This window comes from Salmo salar, chromosome ssa19 (assembly GCF_905237065.1).
Source record: "Salmo salar chromosome ssa19, Ssal_v3.1, whole genome shotgun sequence".
Taxonomy (NCBI): domain Eukaryota; kingdom Metazoa; phylum Chordata; class Actinopteri; order Salmoniformes; family Salmonidae; genus Salmo; species Salmo salar.
The window spans coordinates 26,021,122-26,041,233 of NC_059460.1; the positions used below are offsets into that span (position 1 = coordinate 26,021,122).

Below are 20,112 nucleotides of genomic sequence, written 5' to 3' on the forward strand. Positions count from 1 at the left end.
TTTGTCGTGCCCGCTTCACAACTGTCATGGTGTCCCTTGGACCATAGTTTGTTGGCGATGTGGACACCAAGGAACTTGAAGCTCTCAACCTGCTCCACTACAGCCCCGTCGATGAGAATGGAGGCATGCTCGGCCCTCTTTTTCCTGTAGTCCACAATCATCTCCTTTGTCTTGATCACGTTGGGGGAGAGGTTGTTGTCGTGGCACCACCCGGCCAGGTCTCTGACCTCCTCCCTATAGGCTGTCTCATCGTTGTCAGTGATCAGGCCTGCCACTGTTGTGTCATCGGCAAACTTAATGATGGTGTTGGAGTCGTGCCTAGCCGTGCAGTCATGCGTGAACAGGGAGTGCAGGATGGGGCAGAGCACGCACCCCTGAGGGGCCCCTGTGTTGAGGATCAGCGATGTGTTGTTACCTACCCTTACCACCTGGGGGCGGCCGGTCAGGAAGTCCAGGATCCAGTTGCAGAGGGAGGTGTTTAGTCCCAGGGTCCTTAGCTTATTGATGCGCTTTGAGGGCACTATGGTGTTGAATGCTGAGCTGTAGTCAATGAATAGCATTCTCACATAGGTGTTCCTTCTGTTCAGGTGGGAAAGGGCAGTGTGGAGTGCAGTAGAGACTGCATCATCTGTGGATCTGTTGGGGCGGTATGCAAATTGGAGTGGGTCTAGTGTTTCTGGGATGATGGTGTTAATGTGAGCCAGTACCAGCCTTTCAAAGCACTTCATGGCTACAGACTTGAGTGCTACGGGTCTGTAGTCATTTAGGCAGGTTACCTTAGTGTTCTTGGGCACAGGCACTATGGTGGTCTGCTTAAAACATGTTGGTATTACAGACTCGGACAGAGAGAGGTTGAAAATGTCAGTGAAGACACTTGCTAGTTGGTCGGCGCATGCACGCAATACACGTCTGGCCCTGGTGAATGTTGACCTGTCTAAAGTTCTTACTCACATCGGCTGCGGAGAGCATGATCACACAGTCTTCCGGTACAGCTGGTGCTCTCATGCATGTTTCAGTGTTATTTTCTTCGAAGCGAGCATAGAAGTAATTTAGCTCGTCCGGTAGGCTCGTGTCACCGGGCAGCTCTCAGCTGTGCTTCCCTGCCACATCACTGCCTTATTGTTGTTGATGCCTCTAAACACATTTAAAAAACAGTCATGGTTCTTAATAATATGGTCTTTGTTGTGAAAACACATGAGAAACACATACGTTCACATGCGCAAGTACATAAGCATGCACACACACACACACGCATGCACACACGCATAAACACACGGACACCTGCACTCACACACATGCGCGCACACACACTCACTCAAACAGAATCCCGCTGGAGAGAGATAGCAGTGTTAATGTATTATTGACTAGGTGAACTATACTTGAACCCAGCTAGTTTCTCATGGTAGTTCTGTGCTGCTGGAACCAGGCCATACGAGGCAGTGAAGACATGTACGAACTGAGTCTGATAAGCCTTTCAAGCCTCTACTCCAGGAGAAAGCAAGTCTGGTTACTTCTCACAGAACAGTATCATATGAAAGATGCCAGAGACGCAAACAGTATGCCTTGTTTCTATAAATGCCTACTGCTATTCAGGTGCTAAGTACCATTATTTGTGAATTGAAGATGACATTATCTACATTGTGGTCCTGTGTGTCTCAGTAGAACATGGCACTTGCATTGCCAAGGACCCGCTGGGGCCACCCGTATAAAAATGAAATGAACGAAATGTAAGTCGCTTTGGACAAAAGAGGTTGCTTAATGGCTTACGTTATATACACTGCTCAAAAAAATAAAGGGAACACTTAAACAACACAATGTAACTCCAAGTCAATCACACTTCTGTGAAATCAAACTGTCCACTTAGTAAGCAACACTGATTGACAATAAATGTCACATGCTGTTGTGCAAATGGAATAGACAACAGGTGGAAATTATAGGCAATTAGCAAGACACCCCCAATAAAGGAGTGGTTCTGCAGGTGGGGACCACAGACCACTTCTTAGTTCCTATGCTTCCTGGCTGATGTTTTGGTCACTTTTGAATGCTGGCGGTGCTTTCACTCTAGTGGTAGCATGAGACGGAGTCAACAACCCACACAAGTGGCTCAGGTAGTGCAGCTCATCCAGGATGGCACATCAATGCGAGCTGTGGCAAGAAGGTTTGCTGTGTCTGTCAGCGTAGTGTCCAGAGCATGGAGGCGCTACCAGGAGACAGGCCAGTACATCAGGAGACGTGGAGGAGGCCGTAGGAGGGCAACAACCCAGCAGCAGGACCGCTACCCCCGCCTTTGTGCAAGGAGGAGCAGGAGAAGCACTGCCAGAGCTCTGCAAAATGACCTCCAGCAGGCCACAAATGTGCATGTGTCTGCTCAAACGGTCAGAAACAGACTCCATGAGGGTGGTATGAGGGCCCGACGTCCACAGGTGGGGGTTGTGCTTACAGCCCAACACCGTGCAGGACGTTTGGCATTTGCCAGAGAGCACCAAGATTGGCAAATTCGCCACTGGCGCCCTGTGCTCTTCACAGATGAAAGCAGGTTCACACTGAGCACATGTGACAGACGTGACAGTCTGGAGACGCCGTGGAGAACGTTCTGCTGCCTGCAATATCCTCCAGCATGACCGGTTTGGCGGTGGGTCAGTCATGGTGTGGGGTGGCATTTCTTTGGGGGTCCGCATAGCCCTCAATGTGCTCGCTAGAGGTAGCCTGACCGCCATTAGGTACCAATATGAGATCCTCAGACCCCTTGTGAGACCATATGCCGGTGCGGTTGGCCCTGGGTTCCTCCTAATGCAAGACAATGCTTGCAAGCAAGACAATGTTGCTGGGGTGTGTCAGCAGGTCCTGCAAGAGGAAGACATTGATGCTATGGACTGGCCCGCCCGTTCCCCAGACCTGAATCCAATTGAGCACATCTGGGACATCATGTCTCGCTCCATCCACCAACGCCACGTTGCACCACAGACTGTCCAGGAGTTGGCGGATGCTTTAGTCCAGGTCTGGGAGGAGATCCCTCAGGAGACCATCCGCCACCTCATCAGGAGCATGCCCAGGCGTTGTAGGGAGGTCATACAGGCACGTGGAGGCCACACACACTACTGAGCCTCATTTTGACTTGTTTTAAGGACATTACATCAAAGTTGTATCAGCCTATAGTGTGGTTTTCCACTTTCATTTTGAGTGTGACTCCAAATCCAGACCTCCATGGGTTGATAAATTGGATTTCCATTGATTATTTTTGTGTGATTTTGTTGTCAGCACATTCAACTATGTAAAGAAAAAAGTATTTAATAAGATTATTTCTTTCATTCAGATATATATATATGTATATGTATATGTATGTATATATATATATGTATATATATGTATATATATATATGTATATATATATATATATATATATATATATATATATATATATATATATATATATATATATATATATGTATATACTGAACAAAAATATAAACGCAACATGCAACAATTTCAATTATTTTAGAGTTACAGTTCATGTAAGGAAATCAGTCAATTGAAATGCATTCATTAAGCCCTAATCTGTGGATTTCACATGACTGGGCAGGGGCGCAGCCATGGGTGGGCCAGGGAGGGCATAGGCCCACCCACTCGGGAGCCAAGCCCAGCCAGTTAGTATGAGTTTTTCTCCACAAAAGGGCTTTATTACAGACAGAAATACTCAGTATTCATCAGCTGTCAGGGTGGCTGGTCTCAGATGATCCCGCAGGTGAAGAAGCTGGATGTGGAAGTCCTGGGCTGGTGTGGTTACACGTGGTCTGTGGATGTGATCTGGTGGACATTCCTGCAGTCACCATTCCATTCCAATTGCATGCTCCTTCATAACTTGATACATCTTTGGCATTGTGTTATGTGACAAAACTGCACATTTTAGAGTGGCCTTTTATTGTCCCCAGCACAAGGTGCACCTGTGTAATGATCAAGCTGTTTAACCAGCTTCTTGATATGCCACACCTGTCAGGTGGATGGATTATCTTGGCAAAGGAGAAATGCTCACTAACAGGGATGGAAACACATTTTTGCTCACAATTTGAGAGAAATAAGCTTTTTTTGCATATGGAACATTTCTGGGATCTTTTATTTCAGCTCATGAAACATGGGACACTTTACATCTTGCATTTATATTTTTGCAATACTCTTGATTTTAGAAACAGTTCCAAATTAATAATTTTGCTCTCTAAAGGGGAGTCATTGACATGGCTGGCTGCATTGTGTGTGCCGAGGTTTTATGAGGTTGAGTCGTGCATCTCTGTCCAGACTGGCTCTATTATACCACACCGAGATGATAGCTAGCTCCTATCTATTCTGTTCCAGGAGACCGATATACAGAGATATAGATGCCTGCTAATGTATCCTTTGTCTGCACTGTTTTTCCCTCCTTTTGGACTAAATGCGCTGTGTTAGAAGCATATTTATTGAGTAATGATGGGCGTCTGTTTGCCTGTGATGTGAGCCGGAGCTCATTGTGTTTCTCTCCAGAATGCTCAGCAGGTGAGACTATGAAAGCACCCGTCTCGATGTGAGCCAACTCTGGCTGCTAGTGAGGGTCAGAACACACTGACACCACAGTTACGTCCTAAATGGAACCCTATTGCCTACGTAGTGCACAATTTCAAGCTTCTCTCTCTGTATGTGTACGGCATGAGATTGAATGAGGTGAAAAGAGATACTCCATAGAGGAGAGAATACGAGCCATATGAAAAGATTATCATAATACAAATGAGGTGGTTTAGCTTCGGGGTGCTTGTTTTGGATGGATTTAAGTTTCTACATTGGATACTGTTATGTAAAAAGTATAAAAACAGCACTTTACTTTGCCTATTCTGATGTTCTTTGCTCTACAGAGATGACGTAAATGGTTTGCTGAACATATACACTAGGGGGAGTGGCCTCCTCAGACACTGAGGTACGCTGAACTGAACTGAACCTGGTGAACTGATGGACCCACCCAAACACACACACACACACACACACACACACACACACACACACACACACACACACACACACACACACACACACACACACACACACACACACACACACACGACTAACCTGTACCCCCATACATTGACTGTACCCCCATACCCCTGTATATAGCCTCGTTATTTTTATTTCATTGTGTTCCTTTTTTAAAATGTTAGCTTATTTAGATATTTCCTTAACTGCATTGTTGGACTTGTAAGTAAGCATTTCACTGTAAGGTCTACACCTGTTGTATTCGGCGCATGTGACAAATAACATTTGATTTGACACACACACCAATGTATGCACAAGCGCGAACACGTGTACACGCAGACATGCGGACGAACACGTGCATAAACAAACACAAACACACTTCCCTCAACTGAGCTAATATGAGCACTGAGCTTATAAACCCCATTCAGTTACACAGAACACCAGCAGAGTTTTGATAGATAACTTATCCAACTCAATCACCATGAAGTACTGTTTTTTCCCAGAGTCTATTTCGACAATTATTTTAGGATGAAAAACACAACTGTTTCATTTGAGATGCATCTACGTAGATTCCTGGCAGACCATGGGCACCAGGAAGAATGTGGGACAGATTGTGAAAATATTAACATTTGACAAAGCAAACAGAAGTCAGGTGAAGTAGACATGTTATGGGACGTTGCAAGAACATTCATGCGTCCAGTTTTCTGAGAGTTAAGAGAATATTCCATCAACGTTCCACCGAACGTGCACAGAACATGGTTGCCATGTTCTCAGAATATAAGATTTTAATGTTCTAGACATGTTTCATGAGAATGTTGCAAGAACATTCCTGTGTCCAGAGGGTTAGGAGAATATTCCTTACACGGACATGGTCGTAGCATGACGATCGGACTGCCGTGAACCAAGAGGTTGTGAGTTCAAATCCCAGGTGAGGACATATTGAGTAACGATTGCTAAATAATTGAGCATGCACAATGTAATCATGTAAATTTTAAACACTGTGTCTTAAAAGCACTGTGTGTGTGAATATCCCTAACCTTGCCAACAGACAAAAAGAGCTGTGAATGGATCAGTGGTTCACCAATCAGGGCCTTAATTAGCTCGGTAACAAGACGTGATCTGTAATACTTTTTTTATGGGGGGCACAAATGGTTTCTCAACATTCCCATGAAACGTCAGTAGACATCTCTAGAACATGAATAACTTATGTTCTGAGAACATGGCAGCCATGTTCTGTGGTGGGACGTTGATGGAATATTCTCCTAACCCACCGAAAACTAGTACATGAATGCTTTTGCTACATTCTCAAGAAACATGTCTAGAACAACCACATTCTGGGTATGATCTATTTGACATTAAGCGAATGGTCTCTTGGAAATATTCCTTGGACGTTACGGGAACATTCCTGTGAAGACTTTAGTTAGTGACCTAATGACACTCTTAAGGGAACATTCTCTAAAGTTGTGGGAACCTTTGTTGTTAGCTGGGTTGTCCATCAGACAAGTAGGACAGATTTTTTACATGTCATAAAGCTCAGTCACTTGTCCAAAAATAAAAAATGCCAAAACGGTGACAGAAAGTTGTGTTGTATCATGCAAGGAACCACTTCACAAAATAAAATGCATTATTATGACTGGTATTGACAATGGAAGGCTGCTGGTCTCTGATCCCAAGTATTATATATCCTGCAGTTGTGGCCATTTGGACAACTTAAATCTATAATCTGCTTGTCCGACAATTTGTTTTACTTGCAAGTGGACAAGCGTTAATGTTGAACCCTGGAAGGCATTAAACGGAAGCATTTTTCTCTTTGACAAAAGGAGGTAACAGTGAGGAAAGTTGCTAATTCAATGCTCATTCAAAACTATGTCCATGATTGCATCAAAAAAGGCACACTATTCCCTATATAGTGAAGGTGCGCACTATATAGGGATTAGGGTGCTATTTGAGACGCAACCCATGTCTCCGATGGTGGCTGTGACGGATAGTTTTCTCTCAGGCTGGGTTACAGGAGGCTGGCAGTGTGATGATGGATCTCCCCCCAGTTTATACACTGAGGCTGGAAGTAACTAGACTTCCAAGGCCAAACACAACGGGTGAAAAATGACTTAAAATTCATCCCAAATGGCACTCTATTCCCTATGTAGTGCACTACTTTTGAACAGGGCCCATAGGGTTCCGGACAAGAGTAGTGCAGTATGTAGGGAATAGGAGGCCATCTGGGATGCAGTCTGAATAAAGGTGGTTTATGAGGGTCGTATTGGGGAGGCGTGGTGTCACTTCACCTAATGATGCCCCTTCACACCTCACTCTTCCTGGGATTCTGACTTTTCCCCTCAACCACTGCTCTACACTCTTTCAAAAAAAAGGGTTCCTAAAGGGTTCTTCAGCTGTCCCCATAGGATAACCCTTTTTGGTTGAACTATTTTGAGTTCCATGTACAACCCTCTGTGGAAAGGAATTTAACTTCTACATGGAACTTAAACGGGTTCTACCTGGAATCAAAAAGAGTTCTTGAAAGGGTACTCAGATGGGGACAGCCAAAGAACCCTTTTATGTTCTAGATAGAATCAAAGGTACTAAGGTACTATATAGGGCAGTAAGGCTGGGAGAAAAAACTGTATTGTGAATACTGTGATACCTCTTTTTGCAATACAGTTTCGATTCAATGGCTTGTGAAGCATAATATTGTAATCAGGTGAAAGGTTTTCTCCCTGGCAAGATGTAAAATACCTTAGTACCATAGTATTTAAAATGTATTGCAATCCAACAATCCCCTGGCTTGTGGCTTAGACCTAAGTTTGTCACACCACCATTAAACTCTGCAGAATATACTTTATTTTACCAATTGCTGTTGGCTTTCTGCCTATTGGTCTCAGAGAAGGATTTTTCTCTGCTGTGATTGTTGCTGAAGTTGGGGATATGCTTCTGTAGATATATATATTTTTTTACCATGACTGTAGGGAGTTTCTTCATCCTGTCCAGTCTGGTTAGTTTCTATTTTGGCCATGATTAGCGTAGTTAAACATGTATACTGCATTGGAGAGCGAGGAGTGTGTTCAGTTTACTAGCTAGACAGTGGGGACATAGGGGGCAAATAGACGGGTAGCCAGAGGGGCAAAGCGAAGGTTCTCAGCTGCAGTACAGTGCCACACTTTCATGTTTGGTGTTTTGTTCAAATTCAAACAGAAAGAGAAAACAGCCCCCCTCCACTGGCTGCTATTAAAGATGTGAGACGATTTGAAGCTTGCTGGTAGCTGAAGCTCTCAGGGAGTCACTCTGTCTATCTCTACTCTCTAGTCCTCTGTCTCTCAGTCTTTTTCTACCTCGGTCTGCGGTTGAATTGAAGAAAACTGAGTTTGGGGTGTAGCTAGCTTTTCCTCTTTTGCTTCTATATTTCAGAGTGCTGGGTCCAGCTGTGACCTTCAGGGTGGGCTCCAACCCTCATAATGTCAGCACTGCAGATCTGGCCCACATTGCAGGTATGACCACTCTCGCTCATTTACACCAGTCGATATCCTTCCAAATCCACCCACCAATCATTACCTATATCGTGCTCATCATCATTTATTGGTTTCACCATCGAGGGAAGATACAGTAAAACCTCTGATAGTCTCAAAGCAGAGTTGATCGTTGATTCGCACAAACATTTTGTCATGTTTGTGTTTCACACAGGATGACAAGCGCTTCCTACTGAGATACATAGGCTGTGGCCCAAATGGCAGCCTATTCCCTATTTAGTGCACTCTCTGGTCAAAAGGAGTGCACTATATAGGGAATAGGGTGCCATTTGGGATGTAGAGTGTGACCCTGGATGGGCTTCATCTGCTCTCCTCACACATCCGCTAGACTGACGGACAGGCTCAGACAAGCTCGCCTTCGTAAAGCCAGGCAGTTTGATGTGGTCTGATAGAAAGGTGTCATGATGAGAGCGGAAAAAAAGGATGTGCTATTTCAGTATGCATCGCTCCCGCACCGCACTACACCGCACCGCTGGCATTGTCTGAACTTGATCAACAAGGGAGTGTGTCGCCCTTGCTTCGGTTGGAAATGACTTTGAGAAGCAGCGAGCAACAGTCCAACAGTCAATAACATTGGTGTTGGAACAACAACAGTAACAACACTAACACAAACCACATGGAGCCTTTTTATATTGGCTAAAATGGGCTGTTGTTTCATTCAGTGGAATTTGGCACCACTCTCCTCCTGTTGTATTATTGGGTGGTATATAGTGTTTGGTTTCTGTCCTATCCATTTACAGAGATGCTACAACAACACTAGGAAATAGGAACAAGGCCCTTACGGAAAAACCATGTGAAACCATGTGTTTTTGGAACACTTCACATGCAATGATTTTTTTACATGAAGTTCCACATGTGGATTTTCAAATGTGATCACATAACCTTTCACATGTGAATTCAAATATTCACACATTTCACAGTGTTTTTCATATGAGATTTCACGGGTAATGTCCTGCAACAAAAAAAAATCAGCACTTACGATCTCCCCAGAATGTCACGCGGTCACAGTGTTTTTCAAATGACATATTTGACACACTTTGACATACGTGATGACATAGTGTATGTGTACGCTAATTAATGTTCAACCCTAAAATTGCTAATGAAATCAATGACGAGAGAATAAGTCAGATTAATGGACAACTAAACTAGAAGTGCAGATGGCACACTTTTTCTAAGTGCAGAGATGTATTATGGGTGATAAATGTGTAGAGAAATGCTATAGACTTTGCAGCGCTGCAGAAAGATCAGTGTACCCTAAATCCAGAGGTTGGGAGCTCAAATCTCTGATGGGTTCATATTGAAAAGTCAATACTAAGTGATCATGTTAAATATAATCATATTCTCATTGATTAAAGATTTGTTTACACTATTTTAGCTGAACAGAGTACCACTTACTTGAAAACCCCCATGTCATTTTCATTCCCTTACAAAACAAAAAAGTGAAATTTGCAGAAAAAACTGTTTTCACATGTGCGGTCAGTTGTTCACCTGTGAAACCATATGTTGTATTAAATTTAGAGTTTACATGTTAGTACCACCTTTTCACATGTGACAAACTTTTACATGTGAAAATATAACTCTTACATGTTGAATTGCAATTGTGAAACACTTGAAATGTTGCATCCCCACGTTGTCACATTTATTTCACGAGATCATGTTTTCACGTGTAGTTTCATGTTATCACATGTTGCTTATACATGTTGTCACATGTTATCACATTAACTTCACATAAGATCACGTGTTTTTCTGTAATGGGGTGGGTTCGGGGCTTGAGTTGTGTGTGACTTGAGACTTAAAGATGTATGAAAGATGATGGAAAGGTGTCTGGATTGGTTGGTGTTACATGTGTATCGAAGCTGTGATTGTGCAAGCACCAGAATAACAGTTACTCCCCGATTCTAGTGCTGTAGACCCCTATGGGTACGTCTATCAGTACTCGGTTGAGTACTCGGTTGAGATGATCAGCATCCTGACCACTATTGATAAATTATGAATCCAGCCGACCAGAATACCAATGACTGACTGAGAGGTGCAGGGTGTAACACATGGGGTATGTGTGAAACTACTCCTCAGCCTTAAGTGTCCCGCTTGCGTTGCCTCTTTAGGTAGCTTTTTCGGGTGGCGCGATCAGCTAAGACACTTGAGGGAGGGCGGTTACGTGTACTAGCAAGGCAGAGGTTGGAAGTTCACGCCAGGTATGGGCCGAATCAAGAGGAAGTGGTACTCACTAAGCAAGCAGCATGTCTTTTACACTGTCAGGAGGAATACTTACATATCCCTCTTAGACAGTCACACTGTTTCAATTGAGCAATGCATAGTACAGGGATGTGCAACTGCCCCCCCCCGCCCGCCCCTTTTGTAGGCCCGTGGATCACTTTCCAAAAATGACAAAATTGAAATAATTGGGAACTCAGTCAGGGTCTAAACATATTGTTGAGAGTTAGAATAGTAGAATAAACAAGGTGCAATTTTGAAATTTGTTTGTCAGCAGTTTTGTCTTATGTCAGTCACAGAAAGCCACTCAATTACCCCATGTCAGCAAAATAAATTGTAGGTTGGGAAATTAGTTTAGCCAGCTATCTGAACTTGTAGTAATCATGGTGAAATTACCGACTGGGGGGCCCTCATTGATTTTGTTAATCACTGTCACTCAGATATCATATTAAAAAACGCCAACATTTCTCTCCAACCTATGGCGAAATGTGTAAAATTGCAGAAAACTTTCTTTAAAACTGCAACATTTTCTCTACATCCCATGGCAAGAACTGCAGGAAATTAACTAAAAAAGATTTAATCTTAGGGCCCCTAAAAGGCTAGTGCCGGCTCTGACTGCATGTGTGAGTATGGATGTGGGTACACAGACCCCAAGTTACTAAAAATACAAAATGGAAATATCACATTTACTTAAGTATTCAGACCCTTTACTCAGTACTTTGTTGAAGCACCTTTGGCAGCGATTACAGCCTCGAGTCTTCTTGGGTATGACAGTACAAGCTTGGCACACCTGTATTTGAGGAGTTTCTTCCATTCTTCTCTGCAGATCCTCTCAAGCTCTGTCAGGTTGGATGAGGAGCGTTGCTGCACAGCTATTTTCAGGTCTTTCCAGAGATGTTCGATCAGGTTCAAGTCCAGGCTCTGGCTGGGCCACTCAAGGACATTCAGAGACTTGTCCCGAAGCCACTCCTTGCGTTGTCTTGGCTGTGTGCTTAGAGTAGTTGTCCTGTTGGAAAGTAAAATGTGGAAAAATTTGGAAAAAGTAAAGTGGTCTGAATACTTTCCGAATTCACTGAAATTATATTATTCTGCATTATTATAAATTATTTTCCAGAATGTTTTATACCTATAATACTCATACTGTGGTACTTCAGAAGTGAAATGAAGATGCTCTGGGTTGAATGTGAAACACAAACTGACAGCCAAATCACTCGGCCTCCTGGGTAAAGCTGGGTTACCTTTGACCTCTGTGTGACTGTGCATGAACAACATGGCCGCATGATGAACTTGTCACTCACACGCACATACGCATGCACACACACACACACACACACACACACACACACACACACACACACACACACACACACACACACACACACACACACATCAAACCCTTGGCCTCATTGTGTGTTGACCATTGACTGTAAAGTGTTCCTTTAGTTTAACTCTATACTGAGTATTTCTTTTAAAAAGCATTCTGTTGTCAACTGACAACGTCACAAAAAGTATGCGTGCTTATTGATTTGGCCAGAAGGCTTGCGTTATGGTTCTGAACTGTCAGATAGCTAGCAATAATGACAAGAAGATGCCATGTGGGGAATCGTGGGTGGCTCGTTTCAGCTGGTTGTATCATGTTATTGATACCATGTCTTGTTTTGAGGTGTTTAGACTGACGTCAACATTCGCTAGCTAGCTAACCAACAACTGTAACGATGTATTTGAGAGACAAGTGCTCATTGTGCAAATTAATTTGTTTTCAATAAACATTTGGAGACAAAATATAGTTTACATGTCGTCAACAGTCTAAGCCAACCCGATCTGTTTTGCTGAGTAGTTGTACACCTGTCAGTTTTGTTGCTAAACAACCAACCATCTATAGAAACCCCTTTTTAGTGGAAAGAATCAGAAGAGAGCAAGCTCACATTGATTGGGAGAATAGACCTGTGTCAAAGATAGCTCCATTTAAATGCATACATTTTTCCATGGCTTTGTGAAGGTCTTAAACTTGCAACTGTGGCTCTATTCATTTAAATACATTTCTTCACCTTTACATGTTATGACATACATTTACATTAATCATTTACATTGAATAAGGTTTATTTATTACATTATACATCTATGTGAGTGAGGTGTTTTGATATCTTTCTACTAAATCAGTTTAAAATCGGAGTAGATAGACAGATCATATTTACCAGCTAGTATGTCTATCAACAGTTGTTGCAGTGACATTCTATTGAAATTGATACTTGCGTAGTGGAGTCTTTTGTTAAGGCATGTAGCTTGCTAGATAGCTAGCTAAACAAAGAACCATAATCCCAACTCAGGATGTTACTACCCTGCATGAATCTGCAGGTAGCTAATCAACCACGTTCAATGTTAGCTAGCAAACATTAGGCTATAACCAGTCAAGAAAATGGCTCTGAAATACAAATAATAATTTCATACACGCAATGCTAGCTAGCGAGCCAGCCAGCTAACGTTCCCTAGCTAACAGTACACTTTAACTTGAAATGAATCCACTTTCTGTCGAAATTAGAAATGTGTAATATCTGAAAATGTGGCTAGCTAGACTATCTTACCCGTATACATAATGGATGTACGCGTCTCCTGTCATTTGCCATGGTTGCCCTTAGTTTGAAGATGTAATACGGAGACAGATGTTTTCTCCATCTCCTTAGCTATCCTACTCGAATTCTACTGATTTCAAAACTCGATCCTCCAGAAAGTGGAGAGCATACACGTAACGTTAGCTAGTGAGCCAGCTAACATTAGCTAGCTAACAGTACACTTTAATTTGACATTAGGCTTCTGCAGTTTTACTATGCAATACATAAAAAAGCAGCGTCAGACAGGATTACCTACACATACTGACCAGCTCAAATAGACAGAAGCGTGCTATATGGCAGACCAATCTAAACTAATCTCTCGGCATGTCCAGCCCACTCATTATCTCAGCCAATCATGACTAGCGGGAAGATTGACGGCTTTTTCTGTGGCTAAACCAACTAGGCTCGTAATTTACGTTTATTCGTATTTACAGATGACATACAAGTTTGTTAAGGCACATGAAAGTTCACATGTTTGAGAAGGCATTTCTGCCAAATAACGCATTTTGATAAAAATAAAAAAAGTATGTTCAAACGGCTCTCCTGTAAAGTAATGACCCTAGTTTCCTGAAACGGGTCACATATCTAATTGAAAAGCCATCTATAGGGAGAGAAAGGTCCCATTGAAAATCCTTCTTATCGGTAGAGATCCCATTGAAAAGCAAAGTGTGCATCCCAAATGGAACCCTATTCCCTATATAGTGCACTACTTTTGACCAGAGGAGATTTGCTACCTCAACGAAAGTATTGCCATCATTTGGCTATGGGTTGTTACTGGTAGAATAAGGAGTGAAAAGCATGATGGTAGGTTTCACTGTATTAGTGAAGGTAAGAACTACTAGGAGCTCTTGTGTTCTGCTCAACTGGAAAACTGGTGGACAAAGACCTGTGCTCACTAATCCCTGCATGGCTAGAAAACAAAAGATAAGGCGGCTGCTTTATCAAAACTACTAGGCTATTGTGTGTGTGTGTGTGTGTGTGTGTGTGTGTGTGTGTGTGTGTGTGTGTGTGTGTGTGTGTGTGTGTGTGTGTGTGTGTGTGTGTGCGTGCGCGTGCGCGTGTGCGGGAAATGATTTATTCAATTTTTGATGACGTGCCGACCAAGCTGTAAAAAACAATGTTGCAATGTGTCATTAAAGACACTTTCTTTTTGCTCCTTTATTCGCTCATGCTCTCTCTCTCTCTCTCTCTCTCTCTCTCTCTCTCTCCTTATTCTCTCTCTCTGATCGAATGAGGTTCTGAATGTGGTGAAAAGCTGTATACATCAGACTGCTCTGCAAACATGTAAATCACGTTCACTTGGGAAATTGGTTCTGTCAAAATTGGTTACGCTCACTGCTAACCAACATTTCTTTAGCCACGGGAAATGTAATACCCCTCTCATTTTCCCTCCTTTTTTGATTCTTCTGTGTACAGTAACTGGATAGGTGGAAACATGCGTGGTTTGTTTTTTGTTTCCTTAGAGCAATTACTGTATGTGAACCGAGATCATTCATCCAGTGTTAAAAACATTTACATGCATTTGTGAAACATCTGAAAAATAAAATGTTGTCTGTTTTTTAAAGCAATTTGCGTCATCTTCCATTTATTTCAGCTTATCATTGGATATGCAGTTGATGATGCTTCATTTTTGTTGTTGTTGCTTACTCTGGACAGATTGCTTCACAGCATTCTATTGGCAAATCTTGTCAATGACATCATGTATAAGTATGGCACACTATTCTATTCTATTAGGTCTACCAAGTATATGTTTCTCTTCCAACCACTAACATATCACACTAATTGCATTCGCCCCCTTATGAAGCTCAGACAGTGATCGGGATGCACTGTCCACACTCTGTGGTCAAGGATGGGTGGCTGTGTGGAGGATGTGTAGGCTGGTGGGCTGGGGGTGAGGCACACCTTTGTTTGGACTGTCATGGCTGGTCGACCCCAGGGGCCCAGCAGGGTGCCCCGGGCTCCAGGCCGTGAGAACCACAGCCCTGGTCAATGAGCTGTGATCCTCTGGACTGAAAGGGGCCAGCAGCCGGGGCCATCTGGAGCAGATCTGGAGAGGGAGAGGGGGAGGGAGATGCAGTGAGGGGGAGAGAGACAATAGGCTGAGATCTAATTCATATATAAATAATTTAGATAAAATTTTAATGTAGAGAGACTGAGACACTGCGTTCCCCTCAGTCAGGAAGAGATATCCACACACACATATATTTATAACAGCCACACTATAGAATGCTGGTCTCTGTCTTCTCTCCAGCCGAGCAGATTAGCATAGATCACCAATGGAGAATATCTGTGTTTTATATCTATGGGTTTCATAGAACGCTGGTTTCCCTCTTCTCTCCACGCAGAGCTGACCTTCAGTCCAACAAACACTTGTCAAAATGCCAAACATAATTACCTAGGCTCTTCACACAAAGTAATGGGATTTATCTCCTGCTCCCCCAGACACTAACAGTAACGGCTGGAGAAATGGATGTGTGTGTGTGTGCGTGTGTGTCTTTGTGTCTGTGTTCATGTTTTAACATCTGTATCAATGAGCACAGAGGTTAGAGATCACTTTTATCTCTGTCTCTCTGTCTCTGTGTCTTTGTCGCTCTGTGTATGTGTAGTGTGTGTGTGTGTGTGTGTGTGTGTGTGTGTGTGTGTGTGTGTGTGTGTGTGTGTGTGTGTGTGTGTGTGTGTGTGTGTGTGTGTGTCTGTGTGTGTGTGATCTTTGTCTGCCCTCTCTGGTTGAGTGGCCTCAGTGTGGTGATCAAAATCTTCCTCGCTCTCATCTCCATCAGTCCCCCAGGCAGCGTGTGTGTGTGTCTGTTCTCTCTACCGTGTTACCGTCACCTGTCAGTCCAGGCAGCACTCAAAGGCCTTCTCGCATCACCTCTTCCAGGAGACACACACACACACACACACACTCACACAATGCAACACACTGTTGACGGTTACGCGATATGACACATATCACCTCTCCATTTCCCATTTATACATGGTGATCGTTGCAATATCCATCTCATCTATGTTTATGGTCATGGGATTGAGTGACAATAATTTTTGTGTATGGGGCGCCCGCGCACGTTCCAATAGCTGCAGGGTAAGAGAAACTTCAGCTACGAGCGTTGATCTCTCATATCAGGGGATTAAGTCTACTCTCGCTTGTAAATTCTCCATGCTAACCCTCACTCCAGCACACTAATAATATACTCACATACTCTATTAAAGCACCAACTGTAAAGGCTGTCAGTTTATAAGCTGTCTAATTTTAGTGAGTGGTCAGTTCACTCTCCCTGGTATCCAGACTGAACTGAGAATCAATCCCTTTGCCTAGAGACTGCAGAGTATGCCCTGTAAACCCTTTCCTGTTGTTTTTACGGTAACTTACAGGAAGCCAGTTGCCTGTAAGTTACCATAAAAAATGGTACAGTGTGTTACCGTACCATATTTTACAGTATCCAATACTGTTACTGTTATATTTTTTCCCATTGTTTTTATGACAACTTACTGGCTGCCTGTAACTTACTGTACAATGCATTACTGTAATGCTATTAGGGTAACTGTAATTAATTAATTAATTCAATTCATTGAGGGGAGATAGGGGTTGTATTTGACAGTATTTAGATGGGATTGGTGCAAACAGCTTGGCAGCTAGGTAATGTATTTACATATTACGGCCAGGGGCGAAAATCTGATATCCACTTTGGAGGGGACAATTACATGAAATTTTCTCAAGAGCAATTCCTGAGGGGGACACCACAAGTAGTGCTGTAACACATAGCCTACATTGTAATATGGTAAATGTATATTGAGGAACCAAAGAAATAAGGTGTTTGCCGTACTCCTAACTACCGGTAGCCAAAACTACACAACTAATCACAACAGCAATACCATTGCCTTTAACAAATCTTAGTTCAGTCACCAGTTTAAGTTGAGAGTGGGGGTATCCATGGCATTTTCCAATTATGTTCCTATTTTATAAGTTAAAAAAATGGAGAACCTTTCATAATGTTGCCAAACAAAGACTCAACAAACTTACCTGAGACTCCCTGTCTCTGCCAGTCTGTCCCTGCATATCTGTCCCCAACTCTGCTGTCTGTGTGCCATCTGTTGCCTGCTCTGCCTAATGACATCATTGTGAAACATTTCCATTAGAATTTCATTTCTTTCTTATGAACATTTTATCAACTAGTCTTTGAGATATTAGGCTACTAGGGTTCTTACTATGCGTTTTGGTGTATTGAAAAATACTCTGATGTCCGTCTTTTATTTTTCTGCCATTTTTCTACCTGGCTGGCTGGCTGGCTACACACACAGTGTGTAGGTTATTTACAGTAGGAGATGGGCTTCTATCATCTTCAATCATTCTATATGGGCTTCGATCTAAAAGGTAGCTAGCAAATGTGAAATGGATTAAAATGACAAGAGTTGACAGCTGTATGAGTTCACCATTTACACAACATATGCTGCAACTTTTTGTAATTTTAATAGTTTGTTTCATATTGGCTGGCTTCCAACAATAGCTGAATTTGCAAAGCTAGCGAGCACCAATTCAGTTTCAGTGGTGTTTGCTATAATCTTTGCTACCCGGGTTAAATAAAGGTGAAATAAAATAAATAAATAAAAGTTCCCTTGCGACAATTTAGCTTTTGCAACGAGACCATTAAATATATTTAAGACAATGGTAGAAGAGAGTGTAGTTCTGTTCAGTTTGGACTTCAGTTTATCGCTAACCTTATCACAGCGACTTTGAAGCACTAACTTACATCATCTGCATGCTGATTCCATCTTTGACGACGCCACATAAATGGAATAGGTACTAGCTAGCTTAATAGTTAATATTTGCGCGCTAGCTCTGCATATTCAGCTAGTGTGTGTGCGCGCGATTGACTGGATGAACCTCACGGCAGTTACGTAGCAAGCTAAGGAACTGGCAGTGGATCAAACCATTGTGAGGCAAAGGGCGGGGGGGTCGCAATCTTTTGAAACTTAAAAACGCGCTATTAAGTGTCTATAATCAGCACAATTGCTTTCATTGTGTATTATTAATATTATTTAAATTACATAGTTATGTTTCAGTGATATATTGGGGGGGACAAATCATATTTTTCCCAGGATGGGGGGGTCGTGTCCCCCCCGTCCCCCCCGGGTTTTCCGCCCCTGATTACGGCATATCAATGAATGCCAGTTTGGAAGCCTTTGTTATGTCCTCCAGAAGTGTGTTATTTAAATGACCACATTTTGGTATTATATATCACTTGCACTTCTAGATGCCATAACAAAGGCTTCCTAACAGTTACTACAACAACAAAAAACAGACCAAAGGACATGGTAAATCCTACTCAACCATTAAACGTTTAAAGTAACCATCCAGTGTTTCCAGATTTCTATGAAATATGACTGATAATTATTTACAATATGAGTGAAATAGTTTTCCTTTCCCCAAAACAATTATGTTAAAAAGCAGCTTTTCTGTGTTGGAATGGTATGGGCGTTCACCAACAACAAATTAGTGTGGGCAGTTTGAGTTTGAGGAAGGGTTTGTAAGTGTTTTTCCCCAATTTATGCTTTGGCCACAAATATGAATATAGGATGAGTCAACAATATTATTTGGATATGAATTAACAGCAACTGGACCTTTTAAATAGTGATGTAACGTTGCCCGGAGCTCCGAGGCATGAGTCGAAATCGCTAAGCAGTATACTTCGAAGCAGTGTGCTGATGCCTGTATCACTTTATCAGAAGCACGTGATCAATGACATCAGAAGCTTCGTTACCACCTCATTGGTTTGGTATTGGTCGAAGACAAAAAGGCTACACTGCGCATGCAGTACGGGGTGTGGGACGTCATCTATAGCAATTTGGCTGCTCTGAATTATTTTGAGCAGTAGGTGCCACTAGTGTACACTGTGTTTTTCAAAGCCTCGAGTAATGAACCTACAATATTTTCAACACAATCTGATAGAAAACCTCAATGCTTCAGGAAGCTTCGTTTGAACGTCACTACTTTTTAAAGCGAGATTTTCAATAGAGAGTTACTTTAAGACTTGCTGCACTCCAATATGTCCCCTATACACATTTATTTGATGGTGCAGTGGTACCACATATCAGTCAAATTGGTACAGCACTCTTACTAACGGGTGGCTAATTATGTGGGAGTTTCATTCAGGAAATCTGTTTACCAAGTATTCCCATAAATAAAAAAAGAGACGTGATCACGTCTCAATGTAATCAAGTTATGAAATGATTGTTATTTTCAAATACATCTCTTTCTGGGCTTAGTTGTGGTAAATGTTCAGTGTACAATGATTGTAATTGTGTTCTGGCCCTCCGACCATACGCTTTGACAAGAAAACATCCCATGGCTGAGTCTAGTTGGCCATCCCTGCTTTAGTGGATGTGCTTTGATTTAGTTGACCTTGTGGTCTGTGTGGCATTCTATTTTGAACATTCCAAAATACAGTAAGTGAACTGCTGCTGTATTTTACGTAGTATATTTTATGGTAATGTCCGAAATACATCAATCATTATGGTAAAGTCCTAAATACATCAAATATGAATATTTTGCCACAATGTAATTTACGGTAATCTACTGTATTCAGTTTATACAGTAGGATACTGTTGATTATACAGTTATTTACAGTGAAAAAAACATTACGGTTTTGCAGTGTGATTATGTCCCAAACTGCACCCTATTCTTTTTACAGTTCACTTCTTTTGACCAGGGCCCATAGGCCTCTGATCAAAGTAGAGGACTTTTTAGGGAATGGGATGCATTTTTAGGGAATTTGGCA

The 20,112-nt window shown here is 42.3% G+C and overlaps 1 protein-coding gene across 3 annotated transcripts in view; it reads left to right on the forward strand.

The window, feature by feature from the left end:
• The window catches only part of LOC106578615 (receptor-type tyrosine-protein phosphatase N2), a 278,389-nt gene that overhangs the window by 123,231 nt on the left and 135,046 nt on the right, over positions 1–20,112 (forward strand). For all 3 annotated transcript variants that reach the window (XR_006760698.1, XM_014157619.2, XM_045702162.1), the window contains one exon: positions 8,395–8,474. Coding sequence is in view for 2 of the 3 variants with exons in the window: in XM_014157619.2 (XP_014013094.2) it covers positions 8,395–8,474 (80 nt within the window). In the remaining variant the exon portion in view is untranslated. The remainder of the gene's footprint in view (positions 1–8,394; positions 8,475–20,112) is intronic.